Source organism: Trichosurus vulpecula, chromosome 4, assembly GCF_011100635.1.
Source record: "Trichosurus vulpecula isolate mTriVul1 chromosome 4, mTriVul1.pri, whole genome shotgun sequence".
In the NCBI taxonomy this organism is placed as follows: domain Eukaryota; kingdom Metazoa; phylum Chordata; class Mammalia; order Diprotodontia; family Phalangeridae; genus Trichosurus; species Trichosurus vulpecula.
In genome coordinates, this window is record NC_050576.1 from 107865014 (window position 1) to 107884736 (window position 19723).

Genomic DNA, 19723 nt, shown 5'->3' on the forward strand with positions numbered 1-19723 from the left:
CACTTACTAGCTGTGTGACCTTGAACGAGTCACATAACTGTCTTTGCCTCGGTTTCCTCATCTAAGGATCTGGAGAAGGAAATGGCAAACCACTCCAGTATCTGTGCCAAGAAAACCCCAAATGGGGTCATGAAAAGTCCGACAGGACTGAAACAACTCAACATAAACAACAACAACAACAACGTTATTATTATCTTAACCGATTTTTTAAAAAACCCCATCAGGAGTTATTATCAATCCGCAAACAACACGCCACAGAACCTATGCATGTGTGTTAGATAATCTATAATTATGTGCATTTTTTGCATGTGACTAATCTCTTGTGTCCGGCCTCTGATGTATCCTGGCTTTGTGAGTCCAGGCTCTGAGTCATGACTTCTCAGCAACCCAGACAACAATCTAGCCTATCTGCATTGGCGGAGGGGCTTTCCTCCTCTGGAGGAGTAGGTCCAGTTTTTAACTCTATGCAGATGGCCATTAGATCTTTGTAGATACTTCTCATTTCTCCCTTGAACTCATTTTGAATCTCATGCCTATTGGATATCCCAACATCTGGATGTGGCTATAAGCATCTCAGATGCAATGTGTCTGAAAAAGAACTCATTACCTATCTCTGAAACCACAGCCCTTCCAAACTTCCCATTTATTATCAAGGGTACCACCATATTTCTGATCCTATAGGCTCACAACGTCACTCTCATCCTTCATTTTTCATTCTCTCACCCCATATAGCCAATCAGTTACCAAATCTTGTCACTTCTATTTCCACTCTGTCCTATATTTCTCCATCTCTCCATTCACATGACCACCCTCCTCACTCTCTGATGAGACTATTGTGATAGCCTCCTAATTGCTTTCCCCACCTCAAACCTCTCCACCCCCGCCCCACTCCAATCCATCTTTCACATAGCCACAAAAGAGATTTTTCTAAAAGCAGGTCTGATCATGTCACCCCCCTCATTGATAAACTCCCTATGGCCTTTAGGACCAATTGTAAATTTTGCTTCCGATAGTCTTCTTGCACACACACACTACTGTGGGTAGCTAGGTGGCACAGTGGCAGACCTGAAGTTAAGATGACTCATCTTCCTGAATTCAAATTTGGCCTCAGACACTACTAGCTGTGTGACCCTGGGCAAGTCACCTACCCCTGTTTGCCTCAGTTTCCTCATCTGTCAAATTAGCTGGAGAAGGAAATGGCAAACCATTCTAGTATCTTTGCCAAGAAAACCCCAAATGGGGTCATGAAGTGTTGGACATGACTGAAATGACTGAACACACACACACACACACACACACACACACACACACACACACACTACACTACTGTAACAGGTCTACTAGCCTAAATTTTGTTCCAGACACTCCATCTCAGTACATCTTTGTACTGGCTTTACTTTATTCCTAGAAGGCATCCTCTCCTCACCTCTGCTTCTTAGAATCCCTGGCTTCCTTCAAGGTTCAACTCAAGCCCTATCTTCTATATGAATCCTTCCCTGATCCTCAAATTTGAGTGCCTTACAAACTTTTATTAATTTTATATGCATGTATGTATGTGCATATATACAACACACATAAATTAACTTTATGTGTGTACACACATGTATGTGTACATGTGTGCTCACATGCACACACGTGTACACACAAAATTATATGTATATATGCACACATATACATATATAATACATGTATGTTAAGAGCGCTAGATTGAAAGTCAGGATAAATAACTTCTAAGACCTTCCTAGTCTTATTTCACACCACTCCCCCTCAAAAACTTTCTGTTCTGATGCCATTGGCCCACTAGTTCCCTGCGCGTGGCATTCCTTTTCTCCTCCACGCCTTTCCACAGGTGGTCCCTCAGGTATGGTCCCTTTGTCCTTACTATTCTTACCATTGCCCCAGTTAGAATCCCAGCTTCTTTTCAAGTACAGATCATGGATGACCTCCTTAATGAGGCCTTTCCTAATCCTCCTTCCCTCTTTAGATCATTTTGCATACCCTTAGCATGTATGCTTTGCTTTTATTTATCTGTGTGTGGCTCTATCCTTTTCTTAGGGCTGTCCAAAATGCGGCCCACAGTGCTGTTTTATGTGGCCCACCTGTGGGTTTTAATTTTCATGAGCAAAACAATAAAATAATTTGCATGGAATGACTATTAAATTTTTTAATTCCACCACTAATAAATAATCTCGTTGATGTTAATTTTCTTTGGCGTTTTTAAGCAATATTATGGACGGAGCATATCGCACAGAATTTTCAATTGATCTGTGGGATGCATTCCATCTGTACTATGCAGACTAGTCAGTACGCACCTACCTTCATGCTGTTGTGTTGTTGCTTTGTTGTTTTGTGTTTGCTTTCACGCTTTGTGCCTTCACCTGTCGTATTGATGACACACATTCCCCCACTTCCTATTAGTGTACTGTATTTTTTATTCTGGGTGAGGCCCTTGAATAATTATTTTATTTTAATGCGGCCCTAAGATAACCTAAGATTGGACAGCCCTGGTTTAGACGATCAACAGAACAGTGTATCTAGCCCTGATCTGTTGAGTTTGCTCATTACTGAGGTTTAAGTTTATGCTCATGCTGAAAATTCAACCATCATCTCTCTCCAGCCAGTAAGAGCTGGTTCTAGCACACCCCTGGGCCTAGACTCTAGGGTCAGAATAGCTTGTCCTTTGTCTTCCTGTCTTTGGCACCTATGCCTTGCACAAAGTAATTGCTTAATTGGTGTTTGTTGAATCAAACTGAATCTGTGGTCCAAGCTCTGCCCTCAAGCAAACTACATCCCTTCTCTGGGCCTCAGTTTGCACATTTATAAAATGGGGAGGGTTGGACTGTATAATTTCCAAGGTCCCTTTAATATCTATAATTCTGGCCCACTTTATGACTTGAAACACTCCCAGTTACACCCTGGGGTCAAACCAACGAGTTTGAGAGGGCAGAAGGATTGGTTGTATAGGGAGTTGGTACATGTACAAATTCATATGTTCTATTTTTAATCTCTACTTGATTTTCTTTCCAAGATTACTGTCATTTTAGCTCTGTGATGTCTATTAACTCTAATGCTTTACTTAAAATAAAATGACCCGCTGGGCCCTCTGACTCAATCTCCTAACCCAGGCCTTTTTCCAAGTGTCATCCATCCAGGATTGTGGCTCGTATACAAAAGGAGAAAGGAATGAGATACGCTTTTGAGGAATTGTTTAAAGTGAATTTTCTTCTGCTCCCGACACTTATTTTGTCCTGGGCTCTTGTCAATCACCAAAAACCACTGAAATGTCCTACAGATTAATAGGAAGAAGAAGCATATGGAGAGATATGATATAGATTATTTCTCACTCCCTGACGCTGCCTTCCTTGACTAGATTTGTTTTCAGGATGAGAGTGAGAAGAGAAGTAAAAAAACATCCAGTCTAGTGTCTTCATTTCACAGAGGAAGAAACCAAGGCTCTGGGAGCTGTAAGTCCTATGGCCCTGCCGTTTGAGCAGCCTGGAGACAGCTCTCCCACAGGTCCCATTAAGCAGTAGATTTTCACTTGCATCTGCATGTCTCACTCTGGGTGAGAGGCTGGCTTCAGTGGCAAAGGAAATGAAGATGTTCCTGCATAGAGAGGGAGGGGCATGAGAAAGACACAAGGGATGGGGGATGGGGAGAGAATCCATCACAGCACCAATTGAGGTGAAACTCCTTCTCTGGAACAGTCTTGGCCTCCTGAAGCCGATGGCCCTGCTGCTCCTGATGCTGGTGGCAGGTAACACACTCCCCCCTCCCCCCTTCCCCCTCCTCACCCAATTAAGTTTCTTTTATTTAGGGTCCCACTGATTTGGGATTTGGGATCATTCAGCCTAGACTAGGCTGGGCCATGAAGGGTCTCTCCCTCTACTGAACTCTAAGGGCCCTTACAGGAGAAAGAACTGAGTTTCAAGGTTGGAGCTTTCTTAGGAGATGGGTGGTCATGGTGATGCTTCCTTACATTATTGCTTATCTTTTTAGCTTCTGTGCCCTGTCTTTTCCCCCTCATTGTAAGGTCTGTAAGGGCAGGGCCCTTCTTTCACTGCCTTTCTCTTCCTTTAATACCTATTTAGCCTAGCTAACATAGTCTTTTTTAAAAAATTAATTTACTTTGACTATTGTGAAATAGGTTTAATGCAAAGGTATATGTAGAACCTATATCAGATTACATGCTGTCTTGGGTGGGGGTGGGGAGGAAAGAGAGGGATAAAAAATTTGAAACTCAAAAAATTGTGGAACTGAATGTTGTTAACTAAATAAATAAATTTAAAAGGAAAAATTAATTTAAAAATTATTTTTTATTATGAAAATATACCTTTTCTCCTTTACCACTCCCCCACCCCGAAAGAAAAGAAAAAGGAAATCCTTAGACTAAAAGAGGGTGGAATCTCTGAGTGGGAAGGAATCTCAGTAGGTACTCCACTCCTTACATGCTGGCTGATTAACCATCTAAAGTAAAAAGCAAAAACAATCTGGATGAAGTGAAAGTTTAAGCCTTTGAGAAGAGAGCAAGCTGTTTTAAAAGGCTCTCGCAGGTTAAATTAAATTTCATATGAGCCTCCATTTATTAGTGCAGTCCCACCAAGACCTTTGATTAGTAGTAGTTATTGACATTTGGGGGTCAACTAGGTGTTGAAGTGAATAGAGAGCCTGGCCTGGAGTCAGAAAAACTCATCTTCCTGAGTTCCAGTTTGACTTCAGACACTTACTAGTTATGTGACTCTGGGGAAGTCATTTAACCCTGTTTGCCTCAGTTTCCTTATCTGCCAAATAAGCTAGAGAAGGAAATAACAAACCACTCCAGTAAATCTGGCAAGAAAATCCTAAATGGGGTCACAAAGAGTCAGATATGACTGAAACAACTTGTATTAACAACCCAGCTAGCAGCTTCAGGCGTAAGATCCCCCCCAACAGCCGGCACCCAGGGGGCTGCCAGCACCCAGGAGGCTGCCGGGACCCAGGAAGTTCATGGGTTGGTTACTGTGGAGCCTCAATATATGCTTTGATTCTTCTGCCTCCTACTTTGAGAGTTTCTTATATCCGGCGGTTCCGAACCTTTCAGACATATATATGATCCTCTTTGAAATTATAAACTCTGCCCTCCTAATACACAACTGAACAAAAACAACACTGGCATTTAGAAAGTTGCTGTGTGTTCTCATAGAATCATAGAAAGTCAGAGTTGAAAGCAAATAGACCAACCCTTTCTCTCATTATACAGATGGAGAAACTGAGACCCAGAAAGAAGAATTGACTTCTTAGGGCCACTCAGGTGCTTATTGGCAGTTAAGGAGTTTCACTGTATCCTGATAGAATCAGAAAGTCAAGGATCTTAAAGAAAACCTACACTGACCCTCTTGTTTTATGGATAGAGAAACTGAGAACCAGAAAGAGAGCAGAACTGTGACTCCAATCCAGGACCTGGCGGCTGGATTATCTTGCACTTTGAGGAAATAAGAAATGTACTCGATGTCATTTGTCTTTAAGGCATTCTTATCCTTCGTAATTATTGATAATAATGAAATAATTATTGGCAACTAAATAATTCAATAATTGTTCAGAATGATTACAAATTAGATCCTTCAGACAGTTTATTAACTTTTACTAATTGTCCAGCTTGATTTCACACAGTGTTGGTAGTGACCAGCATTCCAGATGCAAACAGTCAGAGAAATGTGCTGGGGTTTTTCTTATGTGTTTGGTCTTTTTACTTAGTGATACTGGCAACCAGTCGACTATATAGTGAGAAAGATGACCACCTGAGGACTCAGGAGGCTTGGGTTCTGGTTCTGGCCCTGCTTGGTGACTTTGGCCAAATTACCCAGCTTCTCTGAACCTCAGTTTTGTCTTCTGTAAAAGGAGTTGAATTAAATGACTCCTATGACCTTTTCCAGCTCTGAGATGCCTGGATGCCAAGACTGCTGGAGTGTTTGGTTCTCTTCCTCCACACCCCAGGGGTACGCCTGTGGAGCAGTTTTACAGTGAAGCCTGGTTTGGCAACTTCAGCTTGCCCCAGGGGGATGAACTAAGAGCCAATGAATGAATCAATCAATTAACAAGCATGTATTAAGAACCTACAATGTACCAGGTACCATGCTGGGTGCTGGGGATAGGAAGGGACCAGTGATTTCATTGCTATAGGGAACTTTCAGTGAGAAAACTCCCTCTACCAAAACAGATCAACAATCATTTACTTTGTAGAGTTGCCTAGAGCACCAGCATGTCTAGGTTCACACAATTCATAGGGGTCAGAAGCGAGACTTGGACTCTAGTGTTCCTACCTTCAAGGCTGGCCCTCATTGCAAAGGCAAAAATGAAATGAAACAGGCCTTCCCACCAGGAGTTTATTATATAATATATTATATAACACACACACACACACACACACACACACACATATACATATATACACACACATACACATACAAATAGTAAACTCCTGGTGGGAAGGCCTGTTTCATTTCATTTATATATATATATATACGTGTGTGTAGTTATATTTGTATTGTGTGTGTGTGTGTGTGTGTGTATATATATATGTATGTATATATACACACATGCCTCTGTGTATATGTGTATGTATATGTATATATTTATGTGTGTATATATGTACACACACATATATACCTCTGTTTGTGTGTACGTATGTGTGTGGTTTTAGTTGTCCAATAATTTCGGGTGAGTCCGACTCTTTGTGACCCTGTGGACCTCTGTCCATAGGGTATTTTTGGTGAAGCTACTGGAGTGATTTGCCACTGGGGATACAAAAAGAAGCAAAGGATAGTCCTTGCCCTCAAGGTCTTCACATTCCAATGGGAGAGACAAGCAAAAAAATACGGACAGATGCTCTATACAGGATGCATATGAAGTCATTAAAGGAGGGAAGGCACTAGAATTTAGAGGGGGTTGGGAAAGACTTCCTATACAAGATGGGATTTCAGTTGGGGCTTGAAGGAAGCCATGGAAGTCAGGAGGCAGAGATGAAGAGCGAGAGCATTCCAGACCTGGAGGACAGATAGAAAATGCCTGGAGCTGAGAGATGGGTGTCTTGTTTGTGGGCCAGCCAGGAGGCCAATGTCGCTGAGTGGAAGAGTACTTGGTGGGAAATAAGGTGTAAGAAGACTAGAAAACTGGAGGGGAGTGGGGTACTTTATGAAGGGCTTTGAATAGCAAACAGAAGAGTTTGTATTTGATCCTGGATATGATTGGGAGCCAAAAGAGTTTGCTGAGTAGGAGGCTGGTGACATGGTCTGACCTTTGCTTTAGTTAAACTCTCTTTGGTGGCTGAATGGAGGACGGACTGAAGTAGGGAGAGATTCGAAGCATGCAGACCTTTTAGCAGGATATTGAAATGGTCCAGATGGGAGGTGATAGGAGCCTGTACCAGAGGGGTAGCAGTATCAGAGGAGAGAAGGGGGCATGTTGGAGAGATATTGCAGAGGTGAAATCAACAGATCTTGGTAATGGTTGGAATGTGGGAGGTGAAAGTGAAGAATCCAGGACAAGTCCTAGGCTGTGAGCCTGAGCACTGGGAGGATCACGTTGCCTTCTACAGTAATAGGGAAGGGAGGAGGGGGAGAGGGTTTAGGGAGAAAGATAATGAGTTCTGTCTTGGACGTAGTGAGTTTAAGATGTCTACTGGGTATCTACTTTGAGATGGCTGAAAGGCAGTTGGAAATGTGAGATTGAAGGTCAACAGATCAGGACAAGACAGATAGGTAAGGAGGGAGAGCATTCCAGACATGGAGGACAGCCACGGATGGAGTGCTATGCATAGGGCGGACCTGGGTTGAAATCCCATCTCTGCCTTGTACCATCCGTGTGACCGTGGACAAGACGTTTAATGTTTCAGATCCTCATGTGTACCATGGAGGAGCAGAGTGCTAAAATTAGAGCCAGGGTTCGACCCTGCCTTGGACCATAACTAGCTGTGTTAAGTTACTTAGCCTTTCTCAGACTGTTTGCACATCTGTAAAGTTGGAATAATAATAATAACACCCAACAGACTTACCAATGGTGGGGTTATTGTCCAGGACCAAATGAGATAATGTATGTAGAGCAATTGGCTGACCTTGAAGCATTATGTAAATGTCAGTTGTTATTAGTAAATGATCTCTCAGGCCTCTTCCAAATCCATATTCTACGATCTTTGAGGGATTTGCGCTAATGACACTAAAGCCTAGATGCTTTTTCTTGAGGCTTTGGAGCACTCTCTGGGGAGCAACAGTTTCCTAAAAGCCTTACAAAATGAGACACCTTCATAAGATCGCTTCTTAGGCCTTTAACTAACAGCCTTTATCTTTCTTTGAGCTCAAGCTCCAGAATAAATAGAACTCCATTCAGCCTCGAGGGCTGTTGAGATCCATTAGACATTTCACAGTAGCTAGTCTCTGATTAGCCTAAACTGAATCACCCCCCTTTCCTTCTCCGTACTTTTCCCCTCTCCTCATCCCTCCTCAGGCTCTGCTCAAAACCATTTACTTCCTGTCTGCTGATTGCTGTTCGCTTTCTCTGTATCATAGAGTAAGCCTATGAAGATTAATTTTCCAAATGAGTTGCTCCCAAGATCTCTGGAGAGTAAATCTAAGTGTCCTGTGGTAAATGAATTCTTTTGAATGGGATTTCAGGATGAATAGTGTCTGTTTTTCTTCTTTATCATCCTTCAGGGACGTACATGAATTAGCAGACTGTCTTTGAAGGCCCCAAATTAAACAGGGGTCAACAAATAGCTCTTAACCTAGGAGACTTTTCTCTTCCTCCTCCCCCTCCTCTTCCCCCTCCTTCTCCTCCTCCTTCTCCTCTTCTCCCTCTTTCTTCTTCTTCTTCTTCTTCTTCTTCTTCTTCTTCTTCTTCTTCTTCTTCTTCTTCTTCTTCTTCTTCTTCTTCTTCTTCTTCTTCTTCTTCTTCTTCTTCTTCTTCTTCTTCTCCTCCTCCTCCTCCTCCTCCTCCTCCTTCTCCTTCTTCTATCTGTGGGGGTGGGGGCCAGTGAGTGCAAGAAATAAAAGATTTTTTTCTCCACTAGCCACAGAGAAGTCAGTGCTAGGTACAAGCAGGCTTCCCTTCTAAAGATGGAGCAATGAATTAGGGTGGTCAGTGCTGTGCTGCTATAATCAGAGGTGGAAAGCCTTCTTTATTTACAAGAATCCAGCTGATCCAAGGGTATCCAAGGGTAACTCCCCTCCCTTCTCCCCTCCTCTGAATTTATAGGACTTTCAATGGGAGGACAAATGGAAAAAGCTCAGGCATTTATTAGCCTTAGAATCCATTCTCTCTGTGGAAATTTACAAATAAAGATAACTGGGGAATAGTTGAAAGTATCAGTGAGTAGTTTTGACGATAAATGATCACAGGAAACCAAATGATAACATTTCCCATCTCCAAAACAAATGACTCACTCCTTTCTAAAAGCCCACAGGCCCTCAGAGACTGGAGCTGAGCTGTGTACTACAAAGGGGGACATGGAATGTGTTAGGATGGATTGTTAATGTAATGCAGAGAACAGGGCTCTCTAGTTAACAGGGTAGATTACAGGGTAGATAACAGGGTAGATTTGATATTTGACCAGAATGAACACTTAAAAAAAAGTGAGGCACAAACCACCTCTTTCCCAAATCTTTTTCCCTTCCACTTCCCCCACCCCAGTCCATTTTTCTTAAAGCGGTCCTCCCTTCTTCTTTGTGTGTGTAGGCAGAGTTAAGTGACTTGTTCAGGGTCACACAGACAGTAAATATCTGAGGCTGGATTTGATCTCAAGTCCTCCTGACTCCAGGGCTGATACTCCATCCGCTGCACCACCTATCTATGCCTTTCCTCCCTTTCTTTCCAACCAATCTAATCTTATCAGTCAATAACCTATGTGCGGAGCACCGGAGCACCGTGCCAGGTGATGGAGTATATGCAACAATCACAGGGTTGTAGGATTTAGAGTTAGAAGGTATCTCAGAGCTCATCATTTTGCAGATGAATAAGTACCCATCCTCTGGGGGATTACAGTCTAGTTATATTGGATGGTGGCTTTCACTTTCTTCACTACAGTACTGGGAGACCAGCAATGTCAGGATCATCCATCCCATTTTATAGATGAGGTAGCTAAGGCACAAATTATTCAGTCAACCACAAGCATTTATTTAATGTCTACTGTGTTAGGTGCTGGGATATAAAGACAAAAATTAAACTATTCCTGCCCTCAAAGACCTTACATTCTTTCAGGTGAGACAATGTTTGTAAATATATATAGACACACATGTATGTGTGTATGTAGATGTATGTATGTGTAAATATACAAAAATATATATGAACAAAATGTGAAGTGGTTTGCCCTGAGTTTTGAAATAATACCCAAAGAATACAGAGATATATTAGCCCAAGGTAATGGATTTAGCCCAAGGTAATGGAAACAAGCAAACTTAATGCATGGAAAAGGGGAAGTAGAGGGGAGTGGAGGTGCATCTTTAACTTGAGCAGCATTTGTGAGTTCTTCAAAACCTTAGCTGACTTTTTTGTGGGGTGTGGGGATGGAGCTGAGCTGCTCAGGGGAGTTCAGAATTCACATTTATAAGGACACTTATCTGGGTTGTCACTTAGCCTAACTACACTTGTTGTTCAATCATCTTTTTTCATGTCTGACTCTTCATGACCCCATTTGGGGTTTTCTTGGCAAAGATACTGGAGTGGTTTACCGTTTCCTTTTCTAGCTCATTTGACAGAAGAGGAAACCAAGGCAAACAAGATTAAGTGACTTGCCAGGGTCACACAGCTAGTAAGGGTCTGAGGTCAGATTTGAACTCAGGAAGATGAGTCTTCCTTACTCCAGGCCCTGTACTCTATCCACCTAGCTGTCCTATCTAGGGTATAGGTTTGAACTAATCCAGCTGTTAATGACTCATGATAGCCCCTTGGTGTTTTAAATGTTAAATCATGGCAAAATCCCTGGCACTTCTCGGTGCTGAAACCACCCAGAGGGTCTTTACACCCTGGGTCACATAGCTAGTAAGTTTTGGAGCCAGGATTGAAATTAAGAAGTTTAATAGAGTTAAAAATAAAGTCATAGACTTGGGTATATCTGTACAAATATGGAGCATAGAGGTGTGGCATTGCTTGGTGTGAAAATGATTTTGGTTTTAGTGGATTTCAAGCTCAAAATAAATTGATGGTACATCATGGCTGCCACCAGAGCTGACATTGATAAAGAAGCATGGTGTCTAAAATGATGGGTGAGGGGGTTAGTTCCACCCTACTCTGCTCTATTGGACCACATCTGGATTGCTGTATTAAGTTCTTGTTTGCAAGATCAAGATGAGTCCCCAGTGTGACATGGCAGCCAGAAAAAGTCCAACATTACTTTAGGTTACATCAATAGAGTTCTCAGATTCAGAGTGAGGGACAGAAAGACTGGTCTTCTTCTACTCTGCCAACATTTATTTAGTTCTGGAAACTGTATCTTAGGAAGGATGTTGATGCACTAGAGTTCATTAGAAGAAGTCCATCAGCTTGATGAGGAAACAGAAGATGTATAGAGGGTGAAGAAACTGAGGATCTTTAGCCTGGAGAAGATTTAGTCAGCAAACATTTATTAAGCAACTACTATGTGTGATGGGCAGCTAGGGGGCACAACAGATAGAGCACTTGGCCTGGAGTCAGGAAGACTCCTCTTCCTGAGACCAAATCCAGCCTCAGACACTTACTAGCTGTGGAAATCTGGGCAAGTCACTTAACCCAGTTTGCCTCAGTTTCCTCATCTGTAAAATGAGCTGGAGAAGGAAATGATGAACCACTCTAGTACCTTTGCCAAGAAAATACCAAATGGGGTCACAGAGAGAACAACAACAGCTAGGATCAGGAGTCCCCACTCTCCTCTTGGGGTCTTTTCTAGATGATCATGAAATCTTAAGAGGCCTTTCATTTTCACCTCCAGTAGCCATTAAGAACAGGAACCATAATTATTGAGTGCTAACAGTGGGCGAGGCCCCACAGAGGAATTAGTCAATCAAGAAGGACTTATTAAGTACTCACTATGTGCCAGGTCCTATGTTAGGTACTGGGGATTCAGAAACAACAGTGAAAATAGTCCCTGCCCTCCAGGAGCTTATAATCCAGCTAGGGAAGACAACATGTACACAGCCTAGTCTTAGTGCTTTTGAAATCTTCAATAGTCTTAAGCTACTGAAAGTCAGAGTTGGAATTCAAAACCAAACCAATTCTTAGGTTCAAATCTTTGTTCTGCTACTTACATGCCACTTGTGTGACCTTGGGCAAGTCACTTCATCTGTCTGGGTCTCAGTTTCCTTTTCTGTAAAATGAGAGGTTTGGACTACCTGACTTCCAAGGTTTCCTATAGCTCTGCTCTTTGGAGACTATGAATTTGGGGAGTTTACCATAGAGATTCTTTGACATTATCCCATTGGAAATGTGCTTCCTTTCACGTATGTTTGCTTTGTGTCTCCTGTCCAAGTTATGCGCAGCTAGCCAAAGGACAGCAATACTTCTCAAGTCAGAGTTATTTCCAGTTAAATCATCCATCTGCGGAAAGGTGACCTTCCGCAGGCCTCTTGGAATAATGGCATTTTGCTTTCTGCTAGAAGACAAATGCCAAAGCGATTGCCTGGGGACTGGGGAAATAAGTTAAGAAATATTCTAGACAAATAATGCCTTCGTAACCAACCTCACTAGCACACAGGCTTACCATTTTAAGGGAGAAAAAAAATTGCAGGGGAAGGAGGTCCTAATCAGGCAAAAGTCGTTCTTTTTAAGTTGTAGAAGTGCTGAGTGTGTGTACTCTAAAGGAAGTTCAGAAGCTGGCTTGTCTAAACCTCTCCCCAACCCTCACATCCCCACTAAGGAAATCACATCTGGCTGAGCAAGTGCTGGGGCATAACCAGTGATCCAGATGTCCACAGCTCTGGGCTGCTCTTGGTAAAATCATGAAATCTTTTAAATTTGTCTCATTCCTCTCTCACTAGCTGCTCCCCCTTTTACGTATCACTTCTTCCCTCCTGGATCCCCCTCTCCCCTTCTTGGTGGTCCCCTCACACAAGATTCAGAGTCAGAGAACCCGGGTTCAAATCCTGACAGTCATTGATGTTACCTTGGGCAAGTCACTTATACTCTCTCAGCCTCAGTATCTTCATCTTGGTATAACATTTACATGGACTATGTAACAAAGACCTAGTGGCCCGAGTGTGATATGGATAATAATGATGATAGCTGGTGTTTATACAGCACTTTGAGGTTTGCAAAAGGCTACAGATGTGATCTCGTCTGATCCTCGCAACAACTCTGGGAGGTAAGTGCTTTACCGTTCCCATTTTACAGATGAGGAAACTGAAGCAGAGAGAGGTTAAGAGACTTCCCCAGCGTCACACCGCTAGTAAGTATCTAAGGCTGTATTTGAATTCAGGTCATCCTGACTCTAAGTCCAGCCCTGTTCTACCTAGCTGCCTCAATACCCCTGATATCATTCCCCACCATCTCTTCCTTCACTCCATTCTTTGATGAAGTGACCCTTTTCCTTGCTAAGGAAAACCTCTCTTCACATACCCTTGATCCTGTCCCCTCCCGTGTCCTCCATATGATTGCTCCCACAAGCATCTCCCCTCTCTCTCACCTTCGATCTCTCCTTATCTACTGGTTCCTGAGTTACCTAGGTCTCCCCTACCCTTAAACAACCCTTGCTTGACCCTACCATCCCATCAAGCTATTGACCTATACTTTTCTGCCTTTCACAGTCAACTTCCCAGAAAAAGCTGTCCTTTTTTGGTGCTTCTGTTTCCTCTTCCTTCACTCATTTTCCACCACTTCGCAATCTGGCTTCCAATCTCATCACTCAACTGAAAGGGCGTACTCCAAAGTTACCTTTGATTTCTTTGTTGACAAATCCAAAAGTCTTTTTCTCAATCTTACCCCTTAACTGTGGGTGTACACCAAGGGTCTGGCCTGGGTCTTCTCTTTCTAATCTCTCTTTTCTTCCCTTCTTCCCTCTCCTTCATCCTTCCTTCCTTCCTTCCTTCCTTCCTTCCTTCCTTCCTTCCTTCCTTCCTTCATTCTTTCCTTCCTTCCTGCCTGCCTTCCTTCCTTCTTTCTTCCTAGGCCTCCTCATCATCCTTGTCGTTCTACTTCTTCTTATTCTTTTCATCTTCTTTTCTTCTTCTTCTCTTCTTCTACTTCTACTACTCCTCCTCCTTCTTCTTATATTCTTCTTATCTTCTTCTTCTTCTTCTTCTTCTATCTGTCTCTATCCCTCCTCTCTCCCCCCACCCATGACCTCTGAACGTTCACAAGTACCTTAGCTCAACATGCCAAAAACAGAACTCATCTTTTCCCCCTAAAACTCCCCTAATTTTTGAACTTCTTTATTCCCGTCCAGGGCACCACCTTTCTTCCCATCACCCAAGTTCATGACCTCAGTCATGCCTGATGCCTCACTTTCACTCTTCCCACTTATCTAATCAGGTGCCCAATCTTGCTGTTTGTCTCCACTGAACTACTCAGTAAACTCTAGTGGGTCCTTATTTCCTCTACAGTAAAATACAAACTCATCTATTTAGCTCATCTAACCCTATCTTAGCTTTCCAGCTTCCCTGGAGATTATGCCCTCTCCCCTACTCTTTGATCCAGCCCAGCTCGCCTCTCTGGTGCACCACGACAACCCATCTCCCATCTCGGTGTCTTTGTCCATGTGCCATGTACCCTATGCCCTGAATACTCTTCCTCTTTACCTCAACTTCTTAGAATCTTATTCTTGTCACTTCCATGAAATCTTTCTTGGCCTCCTCAGATGCTAAAGACTTTCTTCCCTCCTCCCCCAAATTACCTGTGTTCTAGCTTATCTTTGTATCACTAGAGCCTAGCAAAACAACTGCACGTAGTTGTTGTTTAGTAGTTTCAGTTACGTCTGCCTCTTTATGACCACATTTAGGGTTTTTTTTTTGCAAAGATACTGGCATGGTTTGCCATTTCCTTCTCCAGCTCATTTTACAGATGAGGAAATTGAGGCAAACAGGGTGAAGTGACTTGCCCAGAGTCACACAGCTAGTAAGTGTCTGAGGCCAGATTTAAACCTAGGAAGTCTTCTTACTCCAGGTTGGATGCTCTATGCACTGTGGCACCACCTACCTGCCTATAGTAGGTCTTATTAAATAGTGGGTGTTCCTTAGTGCCATTTAAAAATTAAGTGACTTGCCCAGGGTCACACAGCTAGTAAGTATCATCCTTGGTTTGAATTCTAGAAGATGAGTCTTTCTGACTCCAGGCCGGACGCTCTATCCACTGCTAAAGCTTACATCTGCATTAAGACTTCTAGAATACCCACTGACTAGTTGATTCTTCTTCAGGCACCCATGACATTGTTCCATGCTTTCTTCTCCCCTTCTAACACTCTGGAGAGGTCTGGGTAAACTCATTCACTGGGAAAATTTCAATGAACATTACAGGGTCTGGACCTGAAGGAGTTTCAAGAATAATAGGATGTAAACATAGATAACTATAATAATGCACAATAATATATGCTAAACTATAATGTATAATTATAATATACTAATATTAGTGTATTATAATTACATATATATGTATATAGTTGTTGTTTAGTCGTTTCAGTCATGTCCCTATTTAGAGTTTTCCTGGCAAAGATACTGGAGTGGTTTACCATTTCTTTCTCCAGCTCATTTTTACAGATGAAGAAACTGAGGCAAACAAGGTTATGTGACTTGCCCAGGGTCACAGAGCTAATAAATATCTGAGATCAGATTTGAACTCAGGTCTTCTTGACTCCAGGCTGAACACTTTATCCACTGCACCATGTATCCACCCATATATATTATATATATTTATCATAATATATAAATATAATATTCAGTAATATGTGGTATGCTAATATTAAAGAGATAAAAAATGCTATGTGGAGTTCAGGGTAGGAGTGACAATCAGGGTAGGCATCACAGAGGAGGTAGCATTTGAACTGTTCATTTAAAGGACAGGTAGGAATTTGGGAGTAGAAAGGGAGGCAGAGAACATTCTAGGCATAAAACAGTGAGCAGTGACCTGGAGAGGGAACAGTACAAGGTGTGTTTGGGGGGAATAAACCAATTTGTTGGGAGCATGGGGTAAAAAGGGGAGAATGTGGAGGGAAGAAATAGAAAATGACATTGGAAAAAAAGGATGGTGTCTGATTTTGGAAGGCCTTGAATGTCAAGCAGAAGAGTTGAACTTGGTAGGCAATGGGGAATATCTGCAGATTTCTGAGCAGAGGGGTGAATGACATCAGAGCTATAACTAGGAGGAGGTGATTTGGGCATCAACATCCAGAACATACTTTCTGCCCATGTAATCCCCAACTCTGTGCTTTGCCTCATGATTTTCTGCTGGCCCATATCGCTACCTAGTACTACCAGCCAGAGATGTCCTCATAGTACATTCCTCCCTGTGTTTGCCTTCTCAACAAACCCCTGAAGGGTCTTGAACCTGACTCTCTGGGTGACAGACTCTTCTCTTTTCTGCCTGATTTACTGTTCACCAGATAAATTAGGGCTCCATTTGGTGATCATAGGAAAAGAGGAATCACTCAGATTCTCCCGTGCATATTACATTTTCCATTTAATAGCAACTCCCTCCAAACAAATGATTTTGTGATAAATTAAACACCACGCCCAGGGAGGAAAGACAGGCCACATCCTGAGAAATGATACAATCGAATTAGCTGTATTGAAAGATACATGTTAAAATGAGTGTTCCATAAAAGAGATTTACAGTTTCATAGACAGCCCCCTCTTTTTCTACAAGGCACATGGAAACACTAAGTTTATTTATTTTATATTTATTTATTTATATTAATTTTATTTAGTGCTTGTTAAATTCAGATTAAAGAATAAAAAGAAAAGAAAGATATTCTTTATAGCCAGCCAACAAAGGTATCTGCAGGCACTGGACATGAGCAAAGTGTTAGAAATGGTACTGAAGTGCTTTGGACTTGGTCAGGTCTCAAGGCGGTCTCTCCACTGTAGTCTCTGATAAGCTGGGGTATGTGCATGGGAGGGTGGAGAAAGGTGACAGCTCCCTCGAAGGCTAGTGGAGGGCCATAATGCCAAAGATGGGGCAGTAGTGCTCTAGTTAAGGTTCCAAGATCAAAACTCTTTGGATGCCAGCACCGAGGTTCCTTCTTCATATGGAAAAGACCTCAACTCAGACACACGTCAGTAACGATCCTGTTTTCTAGTTCCCAGGCACTGTTGGGCAGTGATCTGATGGTGATCTAGACCCAGAAGGCTCTGGTTTAGAAGGCAGAAAGCTGCTATGTAGAGTCCCGGGAGTTAATGTGCTTCAACTGGGCTAAAGTGTGCCTGATCATAATTTTAGAAATAGGGAGAGATCTTCCTACGAGTTTAGGTTCGTAAGGCAGAATGATGATGGGCAACAGACTGCATGGGTAAATGGGTTAAACCATGAATAGGAACCCAACTGTTAATAGAAGCCCTTTATGCTAAATAACTTAGCCACTGCCACGGGGAGTGGCCTGGAGGTGTGTGCTTTTGGAGAAGGGAGGATAAAGTCTTTGCTTTAAGAAATTAATAGTATAAATTAGAGCTGGTAGTATAATAGTATCGTATAGTACAGATTTAGAGCTAGAAATAACCTTAGAGGCCAGGTGGCTCAGATAGAGTCAGGCTTAGGAGTTAGGAAGAATCCTTCATCCATCTCTTTATTAGTTGGGTGACCCTGGGCAAGTCACTGACTTTCTCTCTACCTCAATTTTCCCATCTGCAATCATTCAAAATATATTCATATTAGTCACAGACATATAATGTATTATAACAGTCAGAGTTCTGTTGGTACCAATGTATTAGCAAAATTATACCTGAGGCCAGACTGTCCCGCACCCTGCTGTCCAGCCTCTGCTCTCTCTCTCCCTTCCCTGAATTTGCCTCAGGCACAGGACTTCCTAGTAATATCTCTGAGTGGCATGACCAGATCTATCCATAATTGGTGCTTAACAATTTCTGGCTGATTCCTTGATTAATTCTGGCTTGGGGTGGGCAGTTGGACTAAGCTCTGAGGGTCTACACTTCTCTTTATTCCAGCAGTTCCCCCTGGAGCGTTGGGAGGCATGGAAGAGAAGGGAATGAAAGATTCCCCAGTGTGGTGTGTCTGCTACCAACTACTCAACACCTCAGAGCTCCTACCCTGCAGGCTAAGAGAGACTGACTGTCTAGGGAGCCTTGACAACTGGGAAAAGACCACAGCTGGCAGGGGGAAGAATTGTACGCACAGTGCTAAGGCTCAGGACTTCCAAACCATCAATGCTTCACTGAAGAATGACATCCCAGCCTGTGGGGGTAAGATACATAAGACCAGCCTTGGCAGTTTAGCAGTGTAGACAAAGCAACAGATAAGGAGTTGGAGAACCTAGGTTTGAGTCCTGAGCCTACTAAGACTAATTACCTCCTCTCTTTGTCTCAGTTTCCCCATCTATATATCAAGGGAGTTGTATTAGACCGGGGTGGGGAAACTGTGGCCTTGAGACCACACATGGCCCTATAGGTTCTCAGGTGGGGCCCTTTGACTAAATCCAAACTTCACAGAACAAATACCCTTAATAAAAAGATTTGTTCTGTAAAACTTGGACTCAGTCAAAAGGCCACATTTGAGGATCTAGAGGGCCACGTGTGGCCTCAAGGCTGCAGGTTCCCCAATCCTGGATTAGACTATCTCAAAGTTCTCTCTAACCTTTAAATCTCAGAATAAATATAACTCCCTGGCTCATCATTCAATCTTCTCTCTTGGTGATCTTATAAACAACAACAACAACAACTTCTTCATCTTCTTCAATTAGAGTTAAGTGATTTATGTAGGGTCACATAGCTAGTAAGCGTCTGAGGTGGAATTTGAACTCAGGTCCTCTTGACTCCAGACCTAGCCTGGTATTGTGTCTACCTAGCTGCCCCAAACTTATAAACTTCTAATGGTGATATAGTATAATAGAAAACACACTAACTGTGGAGTCAGGAACCTCTGATGATTACTACCCAAGTAAAGGTCATAATCCTCAATTTCCTCTTGTATAAAATGAGAGGTTGAACTCAATGGCCTTTAAGATCCCATGATAACACTTATCCTCTCTCTGCAGATGACTCCTAAACCTATTTCTTTCTTCTTAATATTGTTCTTTATCTTTAGTCCACTTGCTAGACATTTCTGCTTGGATGTCCCACAGGCATCTCAAACCTAGCCTGTCCAAGACAGGACTCATTATTTTCCCCCTCTAAACCTCCCTCTTTTTGTTGAAGGAGCCACCATCCTTTCAGTCACCTAGACTACATAATCATCTTTGACTTATACTGACTTCACGTGTTATAGGTCAAAGTAGTCTAGGAGCTGTTCCCTAAATTTAGCTTTCTAGTTCCTACCTCCATGTTTTTGCATAGGCTGAGCCCAATGCCTGGAAGGCATCTTCTCCTCACCTCCACCTCCCAGAATCCCTCAGTCTCTCTCATGACTCAGGTGCTACCTGCATTGGCACTGAAGGTACCACTTTTCTTGACTCCTCAGTTGTCAGTGATCTTTGCCTCTTAGAATGATCATACATTTATCTGCATAAATATTCCATCTTTCAAGAGAATGTAAGCCCTTTAAGCACAGGGGCTCTTGGTCTCTTCACATTGGAGATACTTCTAGAAGTGAATTGAATCCAAATTAATCTAACAAACACTTGCTAAGC

The 19723-nt window shown here is 42.5% G+C and overlaps 1 protein-coding gene across 1 annotated transcript in view; it reads left to right on the forward strand.

The window, feature by feature from the left end:
- The first annotated feature begins 3726 nt into the window (after positions 1–3726).
- RHEX (regulator of hemoglobinization and erythroid cell expansion) overlaps positions 3727–19723 on the forward strand; it is a 67264-nt gene continuing 51267 nt past the window's right edge. The window contains exon 1 of the mRNA XM_036755530.1: positions 3727–3757. Within this exon, the coding sequence (XP_036611425.1) occupies positions 3727–3757 (31 nt within the window). The remainder of the gene's footprint in view (positions 3758–19723) is intronic.